A 17463-nucleotide genomic window follows, 5' to 3' on the forward strand; every position below is an offset into this window, starting at 1 on the left:
CAGTGCAATACCTGGCCTCCTCATTTGAGCAAGAAGGATGGAGTGTGAAAAAAGGACAGAAAAGTTGGGAAAGGTCTGGAGGCCTGACAATTACCTGGGATTTTGAAAGATGAATAGGAGTTGCCCAGGAAATACATTCCAAGCATAAATTACAGCATTTGTAAAAGCAAAGCTATATACCAAAGTAATAATGAGAAGAGAAGGGATCCTGGGGATATGTGGGAGGAGAGGTGATAGGAGATACAATATGTCTGGAAGGTAGATTAAAGGCCAGTAAATCTGATTTTTTGAAATTGTTATTTATCTAAAAAAAGAAAAAATCCTACCTGTAGCCCAGGTACCATTTTTTCTTGCTCTTTCCTATAGTTCTTTGGGCTCCGTGGATTTGTAACCTACATTGGAAACAACTACTTCGTTTTTCGTGAACTCTAATACCCAGCAAGGATGGGTCTCAGTTTTTGCATCATCGAATGATGAGGCGACTAAAAAGACCTTAAAGCCCCTTTTGGCTCAGGCCTTCAATGATCCTTTTATTCTAAGCCAGGGGTCAGCAAACACTGGCCAGCAGGGCACATCCAACCTGCTGCCTGCTTTTGTTTGGCTCCCAGGCTAAGAAGAGTTTTTACATTTTTAAAATAGTTGAAAAAAAATCAAAAGAAAAATAATACTTCATGACCCATGAAAGTTACCTGAAATTCAAATTTCAGTGTCCATTTATAAAGTTCTATTGAAACACAGTCTGGCTCATTCATATCTGTATAATCTATGACTGCTCTTGTGCTACAGCCAGCAGTAGCAGCAGAGCCCATATGGCCTGCAAAGCCTAAAATGTTTCCTATGTGGTCCTTTACAGGAAGTTTGCCAAACCCCACTCTGGCAATCAAGCATACTCGTTATTTTAATTTTAGTCATGTCTGCCTGAAAATAGGAAAGTGTTGGGTGCTTATTTACAAAGTCAGATTAGGCCATAGTTGATTTGTAATCATGTCGCACTTCCAAAAGAGAGAGAATTTATAGGAGGTTCATTAATTTCAAGAATGCTGTTTGGTTTGGGAGGGTAAGTTGACTCATTGACCATCAATGACACACTTAATGAGGAAAAATTAGTCATGCTGACATTCAAGGTCTTCTATAATATGTTCTTAAGTCACGAACTCCAGTGCCTACAGGGTCCAGGAATATAACATAAATGAGTGAAGAAGGCTGGGCACCAAGAAATGTCCCTCTTTCCACAGTATAACAGCAATCATCTCAGACAGTTGGCCTCAGTATCGGACATTGATAGGGAGCAGTGGGGACTGTGGCAAACTCGGGACACACGCCCTGTAAAGAGGGGGCAGTTATGTTTAATACCAGCTAACTGTTGCCATGCAAGAATTTAGGCCTTTCATGACCAGATTTTCTGATTATTTGAAAGGGAAGTGGGCATTTAGAAGTTTAAAAGAAAGCCCTAGTTTTTTGTTTGCTTGTTTGTCTGTTTGTTTGCTTTTTAGGAGGTGTCAGGGATTGAACCTGGAACCTCGTACATGGGAAGCAGGTGCTCAACCACTGAACTACACCCGCTCCCCTAACTCCCTAGATTTTAAAAGTTGGCAACTACTTTAAAACTATGGCACCACTTTGTGTGGGTTCATGTAATGTGAGCCAAGCATCACCCACCAGTCAGGCCTCAGGTCTCCAGTCTGTGGGCTCTTTGCTCCCCTCCCAGGTGCCCTCCCTGGGCCTGGACCACTCCAGCCTTACCACGTTGCTGGCTTTCCCCACTCTGCTGTTGGTTGGCAGGTCCTTTCTGTCTCTAATGACCTCCCATCCCCAAACCCTCCTGCCGGAAACCTCTGTTAATGCCAAGCATAGAGGCAGGATGCCACAGTGTGTGTATAACTTGAGCTCAGGTAAGAAAAATAAGTGAAGAAAAGCCTGGAAGACAATATGCCAAACTATTAACCTCTGGGTGGTAAAATTAAAAAACGCTTGTAAATACTTTTACAAGTGTTCCCGTTTTTCACAGGCAGAGATGAACATTTGAATTTTAAAGAAAGAAATCACCCATATTCTTCATGGCTTGTTTCTGGGACCATTTCCTCTAAGACAGGGGTTGGCAAATTTTTGCTTAAAGGGCCAGATTGTAAAGACTTTAGGCTCTGTGGGTCCTATGGTCTCTGTTGCAACTACTCAACTCTGCCATTGTTGGGTGAAAGCAGCTAGAGACTAATGTAACTGAAGGGGCATGGCCATGTCTGAGTAAAACTTTATTTACAAAAACAAGGGGCTTGCTGGATCTGATTCACTTACCATTGTTTGCCTGGCTACCACCAACCCATCCAAACCTCTTCTTTCCACTGACCCCAGAGCCTACTACTCGCCTCCTCCCTGAGGTCTTGGTTTTATCATGCTGTACTCCAGTATCCTGCTTGCTTGTCTTTTCTCTCCTGCCCAGCCGCCCATTTCCAGCCCCCCTGCAGCAGGGGTCTAGGCATCTGGAAGGTAGAAACAAAGCTTTGCTGACTTTGGTCAGTCCTGTGGTGCCCGGTATAGTACTTTACCCATCGTAGATGGTACAAGTCCAGCAGGGGAGGCATCTGGTATGGTGATGGAGGACAGGGGTTTTGAGTCAGAGCACCCCAAGTTCACATCTGGGTTTAGCCACTTTTACCTTGTGTGGCCTTGAAAAAGGTCACTTGACCTCTCCTTGGCCCTGTTTCTTCACTGGTGAAAGGGAAGAGTACTTACTCCCCACCCCATCCCCAGTAGGGTGGCTGTGGGGATGAAAGTTCAATGAAAGGACGTATATTAAATGCTGAGCATGGAGTCTGGCATCTAGTGGTGCTAAATAAACAGTAGCTATTATTTATTGTTATTGTTTTTCAATGTAAGCAGTTGGGTCTGTTGTCTTTCTAGACTCTGGCTAACCAGCTATCCATCGGAGAAGTTTCCGGTCAGCATTCTCCAGAATGGGATCAAAATGACCAATGAGCCCCCAAAAGGGCTCCGAGCCAATCTTTTGCGCTCCTACCTCAATGACCCCATCTCGGACCCCATATTCTTTCAAAGCTGTATAAAGGGAGTGATGTGGCAAAAGCTGTTGTTTGGCCTTTGCTTCTTCCACGCCATTGTTCAAGAGAGGAGAAATTTTGGACCCCTGGGTAAGCAAAGACAGCTAACCTGTCATTTCCCTGTGGGAAATTTGGATGCAGATGTATTTACATGCATGTGTTCTTGTTTGTGTGCAGGTAGGGTTGCCACTAAAATACAGTATAAGTATGTCCCATGCAATATTTGGAACATAATTATACTAAAAATGACTTGTTTTAAAATTTAACTGGGTGTTGTCCTGTAGTTTTGTGGGTCTTTTAGAAGGTACCAGAGAATGAACCCAGGACCTTGAACATGGAAAGCAGGTTCAACCACTGAGCTACATCCACACCCGCCTATACTTTTATTGACTAAATCAGGCAACCCTATAACCAGGTCAACACCAATGTCGGGGAAAGAGGTGATGCCCCTAAAATCAGAGGTTCCCTAGTTACTGAAAGTAATGTGGTAAGAATAAGATTGGGAGCCCTTCCCTTTGGCATGTGTTTGCCATTTTAGGCACAATGACCATTCTCCAGAGAGTTGTTGCTAGGTAATTTACAACCTTTTAGATAGTTCTTGTGCATACCAACGAAAGACAAAAATATCACACCTGGGACATTTGTCCATGTGACCTCTTGAAAAAAATGTGAATATACAAATAAATTTCTTCATTAATATAACATCCATGACCTAATTTATGAATAAATAATCTTGTCAGAGTCGATCATCAAATGCAAAATACAAACCCCAAGTCATTTCAGTTTTAAGGTCAGATAACCCTTCTCTCACACACAGTCTGCCTCTGATTCTTCTCATAGACTTGAAATAAGCCCCCCAGGTATTCTCAGCCCGTCTTTTGGGTAAAGTAAGGAGGTAAATTGTTCTCTTGGTAATTCTTTTCTGAGCAACATCTCCCTTCCCGTGTACCTCCACTCACCCAGCCCCAGTTAGCTCCAGAGACCACCTGACTCTTCACTCAGAGGAAGGGGGGTGCGGGGGGGGGGGGCGCAAAACAGCCAAAGATGACACTCCCTCTGCATCTACATTTTATTCATCACCTTCCCCCACCACTGTTCTCCTAAGCATGCCAGATCTCCAAGTATCCCTGGCTGCCCAGTTAAATAAAATTTAAATAGTTCCATTATTTTATTTCCACTTTGAATAGTGTGACTGTTTAGAGGAAAGTCACCCCTCTGTCAAGCCCAGTTCCCACCATACCCTGCTGCCTTCCACCAGGCCTGGGTCACTCACTGATGTTGCTTGTCTGTCCCCATTGGGCATTTCATATGATACCCTTGGAAATATAAGCCTCAGTTTCTTCAAGGCTGGTGATCCAGTTCTCCGGTGAGTGTGCGGAGGGCATTTCTCAAAGCTAACTTAATTCCATTGCCTCACCAGAGACACCACTCTCCAGCTATGCTTTAGTGTTATTTTTGGAGACCTGTGCATTGCTACTGCCTTTCAACCACAGTGAATAACTCTCATTCCATAAATCCTGGGATGTTAACTTCTTCCTTAACAAATGGGGAGATCCATATGGAAATTGATTTAGAATGGATAGTTTCTCGGGCAGAATGGCTCCCATGGTGGCAGTAAATGTCAAGGCTAATAGTTGGCCTCAGGCTTGATATACATGGGGCTGAAAGAGGCTCTTGAGCCATAATGATGCTTAACTCCACCATCTAGTCCCTGAGTGGAAATGAAGAGCGCTCAGTGCTGAGGCCTCCAATTCTTCTCTGCCTCCTATAGGTTGGAACATTCCTTATGAGTTCAATGAATCTGACCTGAGGATTAGTATGCGGCAGATCCAGATGTTCCTGAATGAATACAAGGAGGTGCCATTTGAAGCTCTGACCTACTTAACAGGTATTTATGGGAGAAGCCTTTGCTGCTGAAAACCTCCAATATTGTGCTCCACCCTCTTGCTCCCCTGTTCCTGTCTCCTTCATTTACTCTCTCATTCATTCAACAAACTGCATGTTCTTTGTCCGCTTCTGTTGTTGTCAGTGGCACGGGAATTTGTGTTTCTTTTTGTTGCGTCATCTTGTTCTGTCAGCTCTCTGTGTGTGTGGCACCATTCCTGGGCAGGCTGCACTTTCTTTCACGCTGGGCGGTGCTCCTTACAGGGCGCACTCCTTGAGAGTGGGGCTCCCCTACACAGGAGACACGCCTGCGTGGCAGAGCACTCCTTGGGCGCATCAGCACTGTGCATGGACCAGCTCTACACGGGTCAAGAAGGCCCGAGGTTTGAACCGTGGACCTCCCATGTGGTAGACGGACGCCCTAACCACTGGGCCAAGTCCGCTTCCTCCACCATCTTTTGATGCCACCATCTCAACACATGTTTGTGTGGTCACTGCTGCAAGGATAGCACCGAGGGGCTCACACTGAGAAGTAAAAGCACAAGAACTTGTCACTTGGCCCCACTCCACTGGAGGGGCCCAGGGACATGTAATTGTCCTCTGGAAGGAATGAAGAACTGGGCATAGGCAGCCATTAGAACTCTCCATTAACACTGACTGAAAAGTCAGTCCTGTTTAGAGAGTGGTTATCAAGTCCTAATTTGTACTCTACCCTGTGGCAGGAACAGTGGAGAATTCACAAGAGGTATAAGACACACCCTAGCCCCTCTAGGAACTTAACGCTCTTGCTGCAATGAGTAGACATATGCAACTATAAAGAAATGTACCTTCCTTTGCATGGATTTATTCTTTATTAATATGTAGCAAGAAAATTGATTTGTTAAAAAATAAAATTTAAAAAGTAGAACTTCCTTCATAAATATAAAACCCAGAACCTACAAGCATATCCCCTGAAAGGAAATTCACTAATGAAAGAGTAGTGGCAGGACCTTGGGCCCTGATTCTAGTCAGCGCCTGAATTTCCCTCCACTTGGGGTCCATCTTGGGGTCTCTGTGGCCCTGCCATGCTGGCTTCAGGGGAAAGACTATTTTCCCTTTAATACTGTAGTTCAAGTGCTGTCACAAACCTCTACAAGGCTGACACAAGCTGTAATGTTAAAACGAACTTTACTGAAGACCTGAAGTGAAGAGCTTCAGAAATCTAGTTGATCTGCTTCTTTGGGACCCGAATTACTCAAAATGAGCTTCCCCTTAGTCCTTTACTTCTCCTTTAACTAGCCACCCAAGATCCTCTGACTAGATGTTTAGACCTCTCCGAGTCCAGACGAGAAGCTGAGGCCTCTCACCTAACTCTGGTCACACTTCCTGTGGTCTGACTCAGGACCTTCCTGGAATGGTTGAAATTTGGAATAAGCACATCCGCAGGGGAATCCTTGGACCCTTCTCATGCAGATGTCTCTTCCTTGAAGACTTAATAGGTTGTCCCCAACCACCAAATACCTGGTGGCACCAACATACTCTAAGTGCAATAGAATATAATTGTGGAATCTGGACCCACTGGAAAATGCTTCCTGGAGCTCAGGGGTTGGGGGCATCTGAACTGGATTTGATGATTTGATGTACCCTTCAAAAAATTGTCTCATTCTTGTATAGAAATCTGACTGTAGAAAAATGAATCTCAGAGAATGATGTTGATGGAGGTCTTAAAGCGGTAAATATATAAGATAATTTCAGTTTTGTTAGAAAGAAATCTTCTTCTGGAAGAAAATAAGGCTCACCTGATTGTGGAGAAGAAAAGAATTTATTCTCAATCTTGCAAGAAGGGGCACACAACTAGAAAACGTGGCTGGCACCCTGAACAAAGAAAAATGACACAATTTATACTCCTAACCCTAGCACGCAAGCTCTTCTGTTTCTCCATAGATTGGATACTTCAGAAGTTACAGCCTATCCGAGAAGATCTAACTTTCCCACGCAAAAGTTTGTGATTAACCACTTCCCCCATCACATTCCAAACATTTTAGTTTTTACCTGCTCCCCTTTGTCAAATAAGGAATGTAATTTAGTGCTGAATTGGTATTGACTTAGCTCTTTCTTGGGCATCTTTTTTACTGTCTATAGGACTGGCTTAAGCTGGTTTCCTTTGTTGCTGTTTAACCCAGGAGTGGGAGACTGAGGCCATAGGCTGCCAGGTTACATTAATTAATATTTTCTTCCTTTATGTGAAAACTAAACTAATCTTCATTTCTTACAGTTTGCAAAACGTGTATTTGTAATAGCTCCAATTAACTGAATGCTTACTACATGCTAAGCATTGTACTAAATACTTTAAAAGCATTATCTTGTAAGATGAGTATTATGATTATCCCCATTTCTTGACAGATAAGAAATTGCTATTAAGTGACAGAGCTGGAAGTGGTACTCAGAACTCTATCATGCCAAGGTCCTTGCCCTGAACCAAATTTGTATACATTCATACGCGTACCTAGAAAAAATACCTGGAAGATGCCTAAATACTAATAGTTATCTCTGTTTGGTGATAATTTGTTGGCAATTACATTGTTTTTCTTTTTGCTTATCTCTATTTTGTAATTTCAAATGTGGTGAATATGTATACTTTTGTGACAACCATAATACCAAAAAGCCTGGTTTCATCCCAAGCTCAGTGTGGTTTTATCGACCCTGTGTCCCAGCAGAAAAAAATTCCCTATTGTAAGCTAATGACCAAGCTCATTATGACCCTCTCTGGGTTCAACTTGTTGCTTCTCTACAGGGGAATGTAATTATGGAGGCCGAGTAACTGATGACAAAGACAGGCGTCTCCTACTGTCTCTTCTGTCCACGTTCTACTGTAAGGAAATCGAGCAAGACCGTTACCCTCTCGCTCCAGGAGATACTTACTACGTCCCTTCCCATGGCTCCTACCAGGTGACAGGGGTGGGAGAGAGAGGCCTCCCTCTTTCCCCTGCAGGAGCTCAGTAGTCTCAATAGAGCTAGTAGCTGCAGAATTTCTAGCAAAGGAATGCCCAGGGGTGGCCTGGAGCTTCCTGACTTGGGTCCATAAGCTATTTCCCATATTCCAAAAAGCCCACAAGAGAGATGTTGTTATTGTTGAATGCATGTGGACATTTAGTAGACAGGATCTTTCAAAATATGAGGTCTGTCTGGGAGAAAGGAGGAAGAATGGTGGTGGGAAATGTTATTCAAAGATCCAGAAGGAAGCATAGGGGAAGGAACAGAAAAACAGAAGGGGGTACTGAAGGAAACAAGAAATTTGGAGGAAGGATGAAAAGGAGCTAGCTTTTATTGAGCACCTGCTATGTGCCAGGATGTGCATAACTTCATTTATCTTTCCATTTATAGATAAGGGAACTGGGGTTTCAGAGACGGCAGATGCCTAGTTCAAGGTTACACCATTAGCTTGCAATGGAGATAGAATCCAAACCCAGTTCTCTGTAACTCCAAAATTACCAGGTCTACTGGGGGAACAGAGAGGAAGCCAGGGATGGGAAGGGATACACAGCCCCATCTCCCTCCATACCCACTTCCCAGAAAATTGTATGAGCAAGAGCTTGAGATATGTGCATCAAGCTCGTGTGTGTGTGTGTGTGTGTGTGTCCTGTGCTACTCACACAGTGTGATGGCCTGTCCAGCATTTATGCCAACTAAAGATTTCCTTTCCAGACCTATATTGAGTATCTTAGGAACCTTCCCATTGTGGCCCATCCTGAAGTATTTGGTCTCCATGAGAATGCTGATATCACCAAGGACAACCAGGAAACCAACCAGCTGTTTCATGGGGTGCTGCTGACTCTCCCTAGGCAGTCAGCAGGCAGTCGCAAGTCCCCTCAGGTAACCGGGCATGGGCAAGGGGAAGAATCAATTTCCTGGGCAGCTTTACATCTGGTGGACACACAGGATTGTGGGTGATGACCTAGAGGGCAGAAAAATGGAAACTGGTAGAATCCCGAGGAAGGGGCTGAGCTTTGCTCTTACTGCTTATAATCCTTAAACACAGGTCTGAAAGGGAGCCAGTGTTTCCAAAACTGCAATCATAACCTTAATGATTTTTTGCTTTATCTACATCTCAATCTGTTATATTTACACAATATTTTAGTTGGGTCTTTTCTTTCTATAATACTTCCTTAATGTGTGAAGTTAAGTTGTTGCTTTGTGATCTTCCTTTTAATGTAGACATTTAGATATTTAGAGTTATACATTTCCCTCTGCACTGCCTTCATTGCATCCCATAAGATCTCGTAGGTTGTGTTCTCATTTTCATTCATCTCAAGATATTTCCTAATTTCCCTTGTGAATTCTTCTTTGACCCATTGATTATGTGTTGTTTACTTTCCATAAATTTGAAAATTTTCCACTTTTCCTTCTGTTATTGATTTCTAGTTTTATTCTGTTGTGCTGTGGTCTAAGAAGATACTTTTATGACTTCAATATTTTAAAATTTATTAAGATTTGATTTGTGTTCTAACATGTAATCTATCCTGGGGAATGTTCCATGTGTACTTGAGAAGAATGTATATTCTGCTATGTTTGGGTGGAGTGTTTTATATGAGACTCTTAGGTCTAATTGGTTAATAGTGTTGTTCAAGCCCTCTGTTTCCTTAATGATCTTCTGCCTAGATATTCTATCAGTTGTTGAAAGTGGTGTATTGAAGTCTCCAACTGTTATTGTAGAACTATCTACTTCTCTCTTCAATTATGTCAGTTTTTGCCTCATAGGTTTTTGGGTTCTGTTTTGAAGTACACGTGTTTATAATCATTACTTTTTCATGCTGGATTGAATCTTTTATCAATACATTATATCCTCCTTTGTCTCTTGTAATATTTTTTGGCTTTAAAGTCTATTTTGTTTGACAATAATATTGCCACTCTGGCTCTGGTTTTTTTTTGTTGTTTTTTTTTTAAGATTCATTTTATTTATTTCTCTCCCCTTTCCACCCTGCCCCCGCCATTGTCTGGTCTCTTGTGTCCATTCACTGTGTGTTCTTCTGTGTTCGCTTGCATTCTTGGCAGCACCAGGAATCTGTGTCTCTTTTTGCTGTGTCATCTTGCTGTGTCAGCTCTCCATGTGTATGGCACCACTACTGGGCAGGCTACGCTTTTTTCACATGGGGTGGCTCTCCTTGAGGGATGCACTCCTTGCGTGTGGGGCTCCCCTACACAGGGGACACCCCTGCATGACCGGGCACTCCTTGCGCATGGCAGCACTGTGCTTGGGCCAGCTCACCACACGGGCTAGGAGGCCCTGGGTTTGGACCCTGGACCTCCTATATGGTAGGTGGACGCTCTATCAGTTGAGCCACATCTGCTTCTGTCTCGCTCTGTTCTGATTACTGTTTGCATGGAATATCTTTTTCCACCTTTTACTTTCAACCTCAGTTTCTTTGTACCTAAAGTGAGTCTCTTGTAGAAAGCATATAAATGGATCATGCCTTTTCATACAATCTGCCCATCTCTGCCTTTTAACAGGAAAGCTTAATTCATTGATATCTAAGGTAATAATTGAGAATTTACTTCTGCCATTTAGCTGCATTCTATATAAATTGTATGATTTTTGTTCTTCAGTTCTTCCACTACTGCCCTTTTTTGTACTGTACCATTTTGATTCTTTTCTTATTTCCTTTTCTCTATATTATTTAGTTATTTTCTTAGAGGTTACTCTTATAAAGGCAATGAACATTTTAAACAAATAACTACCTTATTCAACAAGACCAACTTAATTTCAGTAGTTCACAAACTCTATTCGTATATATCTCCATTCATACTTTGTTCTTGACTCAGATTACATCTTCAAACATTGTCTTCCCATTAACATAGATTTATAATGTTATTTTTACAGAATTGCCTATTAAGTCAAATAGAAGCGAAACAAGCATTTCCAAATCAAAAGTACAATAATACAGGATTTTATATTTACCTATTTAGTTACCTTTAGTTACCTGTACCTGCTGCAATCAGCTCACAATAGGTTGACTTGAAGAGAAGGCAATGTAGAACTTTACAAAATAAAGGAACAGAGAGAAACACACAAGAGAGGAGATAAAGATGGGACCAGGGGACTCACAGCTTTTGGAACTGAGAGCCTCGACAAATTCACTATTAATCATATTGGAAGTTCCTTCTATGTGAAAAGTCACTTCTCTCCCGCTGCTTTCAAAATCTCTGTCTTTAGATTTTGCAATTTTGCTGTAATGTGTCTTGGTGTAGATCCCTTAGAATCTATCCTGCTTAGAGTTTGCTGAGCTTCCTGGATGTGTATATTCATGTCCTTCATAAATATGGGAAGTTTTCAACCATTATTTCTTCAAATACTTTTTCTGCTCTTTTCTCTTTTTTATCCTTCTGTCTCCAGTGATGTGTATGTTGGTACCCTTGATAGTGTTGTTAGGTCTCCCAGGCTCTGTTCATTTTTCTTATTTTTAAATTTCTGCTACTCACACTGGAAAATTTCTATTGTCTTATCTTCAAGTTCAATGATCCTTTCTTCTGCCTGTTTAAATCTTCTGTTGAATCCATTTAATGAGTTTTTCATTTCAATTTCTGTACTTTGCAGCTCCAGAATTTTTGTGTGGTTCCTTTCCATAATTTCCATCTCTTTATTTTGTTCAGCTAATGTTTTCTTAGTTCCCTTTAAGTCTTTATATATGGACTCCCTTAGCTCATTGAACATATTTAATTTAAGACAGTTCATTTATACTCTTTGACTAATAGTTCCAATGCATGAACTTCCTTAGGGATAGTTTCTGACAAATTCTTTTTTTCCCCTCTGAATGGACCCCTCTTCTCTTTCTTTGTATGTTTCGTAATTTTTTTTGTTGTTGTTGCATACTGGACATTCTAAGTATTATGTTGCTGCAATTCTGAAAATCTAGTTCTCTCACTTCTCTGGGATTGCAAGGGTTTTGTTGTGGTTGTTGAATTGTTTGTTGGGGTTGCAAGGGTTTTGTTGTTATTGTTGTTGTTGAGGGCTGGTGCCATCAATTTATGACTTTTCCAAACAATTTTGTTCACAAACAGGGAATGGAAAATGTCAAGAGGAGGGGAACAAAATAGGTACTATTTTGTCACTTTTCCCTTAGTGGAGGCTAGAACAAGGGCTGCCTTTAGAGCTGGCTCCTCCTAAAGTAGCTCATTCAAAGCAGTGATCAGTGATCAGGTCACACTTCCCCAGATTATGGGGGATTAGGTCTTTAGAACCCACTCTAGCACTACAAGTTGCACCAGGAGCCCAGACTACAGTCCCCATTGCTGCCTGCCATGCAGTTGGAGATAGTCATGGTAGCCACTGCCTAGAGGGTGAAATTTACCAGCATTTAATTTACCAACCTCTTTTTCCAGCTGTTCCCTGAATGCTGCATAGTGTTCCACTAGATTCCAGGGTTCCGAAATAGTAGATTCAGACAGTTCCTACTGTTGTAGAATTTGAGAGAGGTTCAATTATTTGCGTATAGAAAGGCCAGAATTCAGGAATGATTTTGAGAAGGAAAAATGGTTTATTGACGGACGGCCAGACTTGGGAGCTTCCTATTGCAAACCTGAGTCCCAAACAAGACTTTCGAGTTTCTTTTATACAGAGAGGAAAGGTTAAATGGTCCTTTTGTTTCAGTTCTCAATAGGCTTGAGTTAGCATATATATCTTCCACATCTTAGGTAAGCTTTTAGCATGGACTTCATACATTCTAGATAAGCTTTTAGCACATTTGGTTTGCATTTCTCCTGAATATTTAAAGTTTATAGACCTTGCATTGTTACACTGTTTCCTGGGACTGGAGTCATTGCCATGGTCACCAAGGGCAGGACTGCAGCCTCTTACCTATCCACACCCACAAGTTAGGACAGACAGCTTAGGTTAAGGTTATCTCTGAAGAGACAAAGAGCCTCCCACCTATAGCCCACATCACCTACCGTTTCAATAGTGTTTTGGTGGAGGGACTGATTCCTGGAGCTTCCCACACCCCTTTACATTTACATAACATTTACATTTACATTTATTTATAAAAGGAACTGCATGTAGTAGAAAACTGATACCATTTCCATACATTCATGATAGGCACAAAAAGAAAAAAGAAAACTGGACAGTTATTAAGTTCTTCCCAGATGATGTTGCTGGCCAAAGCCTGTGGGTTGAGACCTTGCTCATTTCTTGTGAAAAAGGAAATGTTAGCAAGTGTTACAGAGCTGTTATATTTGCACCAAGCTGAGACTTTCTCCTAGAGGGGAATGAAGAAAGGACAACAACTTTCTCACCATGTGATTCAATGTTATTTGCTCTGTATCATTTAACCATCTAAATCATTATGAGTACCTCTAGTGGTACCAGTCCACACTTTGTGAAATTCTGACCTAATCCAACTTTCTCAGTCTACAAGAGAAAGGGAGACAAACCACTTCAAGTCATTCCTAAAATTAGAGGCAGACCCAAACCCAGAACCATGATCTCCTGATTACCAGTGTCTCCCATTTTCTTCCATCCTTACTCCTTCTTCCAAGTACCACATACTTAACCCCTCTCAGCTTTAGATCTTGCTTATTTGGTTTCTTGATTTGGTCTGCAGTGCCACAAATGCCAATAGATGTGGAGGTAAACCGGGGTGGTTGGTGTGTCTCATTTTAGGAGGGAATAAAGCGTAGGCTCCAGCCTCTGATATCCATGGAATTGCAGAGATGTCTGTCTCTCCCATACCCAGGTCCTACACCTCCTTGCACCTATAGGCCTGATCCCTCCATGCTCTGCTAAGCCTACTGCCTTGAGCTTTTCTTGCTCAGTGCTGAGAAATGGCCTAGAGCCTTCCCATGCATCATTGGGTCCCAAGCAAGAGTACCATCTGCACCAGGAGCTGGTTCTCAGGGGCCCAGCCAGGACAGTTGTGAGAGATGCTCACTCATGGGTGACCAAAAAGACAGGAAGAGTTATGCAGAATTCAACACTTTACTGAAGCTACCTGGTTGAGCATGGTTTTCCCACCTGATCCTCGGGCCCTTGCTCCAGTTGTGAGCACAGGGCTCTCATCATTCAGCTTTTTCACTTCCAAGGAATGATGTCATGTCCATGGCACCTAGGAGTAATAGGTGTCCTCCTCCCTCTCCCAGAGGCAGATTTGTCTTCTATAGGATAGTTCCCAGGAAGGCCCAACAGAATGTGTTTGAAAAAACAGATGCTCACTACTTTGACTTTGCCCAGACAAAGCCATGGCTGGAGGGTCTTGTTTCTCATTCACTTCTCTACTATCTGCACTTTAAGGAAGTAGTTGAGGAGCTGGCCCAGGACATTCTCTCCAAGCTTCCCAATGACTTTGACTTGGAAATGGTCATGAAGTTGTACCCTGTTATCTATGAGGAATCCATGAACACCGTTCTAAGGCAGGAGCTCATCAGATTCAACAGGTGGGCCCAGTAATATTGCTTGGTTCTCACTATTGGAGTGGGAGGGGTCAGATCTAATGGGCAGTAGCTCAGACGGACATTTGGTAAGGATTGCTCTGCAGAGGACATGATTTGCTCCACCCAGGGGTAGGACTATAAATAGGCCCATCCCCAGAATGTGTGGATCAGGGCTCCTTCGATTCATTCTCTCCTATTCATTCATGGGGCATCTATAAAGTCAGGTTAAAGTTAATACCAAGTAAGGACTAATAGTAAAATAATCATTAGAGTCACCTGAGAAGAGGTTCTATGAGCTGGCCAATGGACGAAGAGTCTTGGGCCTTCTATTTTAGCCCTTCCTCACTTCTCCCCCAGTTACTGCAGTGGTGTCACCTTCTAAATAGTCAAAACAAAAGGGTTCCCAAAGGCCATCTAGTCTAGATAAGGATGCTGAGTCCTGGAGATGACAGTGGTTTGATCTAGGTCTCAAGTGCCTCAGGGTCATTCAGCATGGGCTGAAACTCATCACTTTTGCCTCCAAGTTCAAGTTTCTTTCTGCTCCAGATGCTCCATTCTTTGCTGTCTCCATTTTGCCTCATGAGGTCGTTGCTCAGTTTTAGGGGATAGCCTGGCTCTGAAGGACTGAACAACTGGAGGAGTATCATGTAAGAATCTTGGCTTCCCGTGTCTTACCATTACTTTCTAGAGTCAATAAGCATTTGGCCATATGTAAACCAAGCAAGGAATAGGGTGTGAGCATAGTCTGTGACCAGACACCTTGAGTCAAGCACCTTGCTGTGAGTCAGAAGGACATCTCCGCAGGCTAGCAGATGGCTTCCCTTCTCTGCTACCCACCCTGCCCTAAAGCCACTGGAGCTCTTCCTTGGTAACTGTTATTCTGTTCACTCATATTACCCCCTGGCTGTTGTAATACAAGTCGAATAGGATAACAGCAATCTTATTTTCCAATGATATTCAGGATTAAGCACTGGAGGCAATACTCTCCTCCCTGCCTTTTTATGCAGTTGTTCCAGTGGTATGAGAAAATCAAAATATAATTAGTGGCTCAGGGGAACTAGTTTTGCATCTTCTGAGGCAAGTGTCTTTTCCTTGGGTACTAAAACCTCTAAAGCAGTTTTAATTTCTTACAAGAACAGAGGAGAAAAAATGGCAAGTAGGCCTTTAGAAACCTCTAATAATTAGAGGTCTGTAGTATAATCCCTCAGATGGGAGCATTGTTCATCTCCTCAGCCAAGGACATACACCAAATGTCTCAACCTTAAATTCCTCTTTTTTTTTTCTTCTTAAATTCCTCTTGATGTGATGTTCAGTGATTACATTCCCAGAAATCCCTTTCTTGGGTTGGTCATTCTCATATCTGTTCAGCTAAGATTCTATATGTCTTTGAAAATGACAGCTCTCTCTGGAGGCTGATTCTTTGGCCACCACAGATTCACTCTCAGGTGAATTTCTTCTTGGGCTTGGCTGGACCTCAGAACATGAAGGTCAGAGAGAGAGGCAGGAGATCTTGGCATCTCTTAGGCACCCTTCAGTTGACTTTTCTCAGGTGTGTGCCTCATAGTCTATAAAAAGAAGAACTTGGCCATATGGAAAAAAGGCTCCAAAACTGTGCATACCCTTTGACCCAGAAGTTTTATGTTTAGTAAGGAAATAATTAGAAATGTGCATAAATATTGATATGGGTGGATGTTCCTAGTAATGCTGTTTATGGTGACAACAATCTAGATAAAATATATTTCCAACAATAGGGGAATGGTTAAATAAATTGGAACACTTTGCACTCCATTTTTCAGGAAAGTTGTTCCCTATAAAACAGATTACAAAAATATTATATAGTTTGATCCCATTAAAACTTTGTGTTTACGTAGAGAAAAATCTGGAAATCTGGAAAGATATACACCAAAGTTATCTTCAGGTGGTGAGATAATAGATGATATTTTTCTCATCTCTCTGATTTTTCTACCATGAAGTGGATTGTGTGACCTTTTAAAATTGGGTAAAAAGTAAGAGTAGACTTGGAGTCAGTTTACTTAGCTGGAATGGGGCCACTAGAGAGCCAGGCTGAGCTGGCTCCGTTCTTCTTCCAGGCTGACCAAAGTGGTTCGCAGAAGCCTCATCGATCTTGGCCGAGCAATTAAAGGGCAGGTTCTGATGTCCTCGGAACTGGAGGATGTCTTCAATAGCATGCTCGTCGGTAAAGTGCCAGCCATGTGGGCGGCTAAGTCCTACCCATCGCTGAAGCCCCTGGGGGGCTATGTGGTTGATCTGCTGGCCCGCCTGGCCTTTTTCCAGGTACCTGAGAAGCAGGGTAACTGGGCATCTGGCATGTTCATTCAGGTGGAGAGGGTATTCTGAAATGACAGATTAGAGGCGGAGACCAGGAGGGGAAGGGCAGGCAGCCATGCAGCATCCTGGTTTGAACACCTAGATAGCCTATAGAGGCAGGAGGAGGAGCTAGAACAGACATCACAAACTGGTGGCTCATGGGCCAGAATTGACCACATAGATATGTTTGGTTTGACTGCCTGGTAATCTCAAAATCTGGGGGTTAGCATGTAAATACTGGATTATTACCAAAAAAAATCCAGATGTTTGTCCTGTTGTTCAAAAAAATGGAAGACCTGAAATAATGACCTGCCTGGCAACAATTGCTGGACATGAATGACTGTTACTTAGTTTAGACAGGATACATATTCTCTGCTACCAAAGTTCCCATTCTTTTTTTTATCCCTGACATTGGCTTACACTTATGCTCTTCATAAAGTAGAAATTATATTTCTCTGTATGTTCATCACCATTATATGTGGAAAAATGTAAGCTAAACTGGCAAGGCTACCTGTTTCAAGAAAATTAAGAAAAAGCTTATTTTTGTATGGGACTAATTTATATTACCTGTGTTTGTGTACAATCTTTGATATGTTCTTGGTTTTGAATTTCAATTTCTCTGGCTCTCCAGGAATGGATTGACCAAGGGCCCCCTGTGGTCTTTTGGATCTCTGGATTCTACTTCACACAGTCCTTTTTGACGGGGGTCTCCCAGAACTACGCCCGGAAATACACCATCCCCATTGACCACATTGGATTTGAGTTTGAGGTATGAGTACTTTGTTTTAGGCCAGTTCAA

The 17463-nt window shown here is 42.4% G+C and overlaps 1 protein-coding gene across 3 annotated transcripts in view; it reads left to right on the top strand.

Moving 5' to 3' along the window:
• Positions 1-17463, top strand: part of DNAH3 (dynein axonemal heavy chain 3) — a 192099-nt gene that overhangs the window by 171539 nt on the left and 3097 nt on the right. For 2 of the 3 annotated variants that reach the window (XM_058286298.2, XM_071211287.1), the window contains 7 exons: positions 2899-3143; positions 4825-4941; positions 7711-7865; positions 8622-8789; positions 14197-14339; positions 16427-16631; positions 17296-17433. In XM_058286298.2, the coding sequence (XP_058142281.1) occupies positions 2899-3143; positions 4825-4941; positions 7711-7865; positions 8622-8789; positions 14197-14339; positions 16427-16631; positions 17296-17433 (1171 nt within the window). Of the gene's footprint in view, positions 1-2898; positions 3144-4824; positions 4942-7710; positions 7866-8621; positions 8790-14196; positions 14340-16426; positions 16632-17295; positions 17434-17463 lie in introns of those variants that run through there. The other variant, XM_058286299.2, reaches the window with a different exon arrangement.

The sequence above is a fragment of the Dasypus novemcinctus genome, chromosome 23 (genome assembly GCF_030445035.2).
Source record: "Dasypus novemcinctus isolate mDasNov1 chromosome 23, mDasNov1.1.hap2, whole genome shotgun sequence".
In the NCBI taxonomy this organism is placed as follows: Eukaryota; Metazoa; Chordata; class Mammalia; order Cingulata; family Dasypodidae; genus Dasypus; species Dasypus novemcinctus.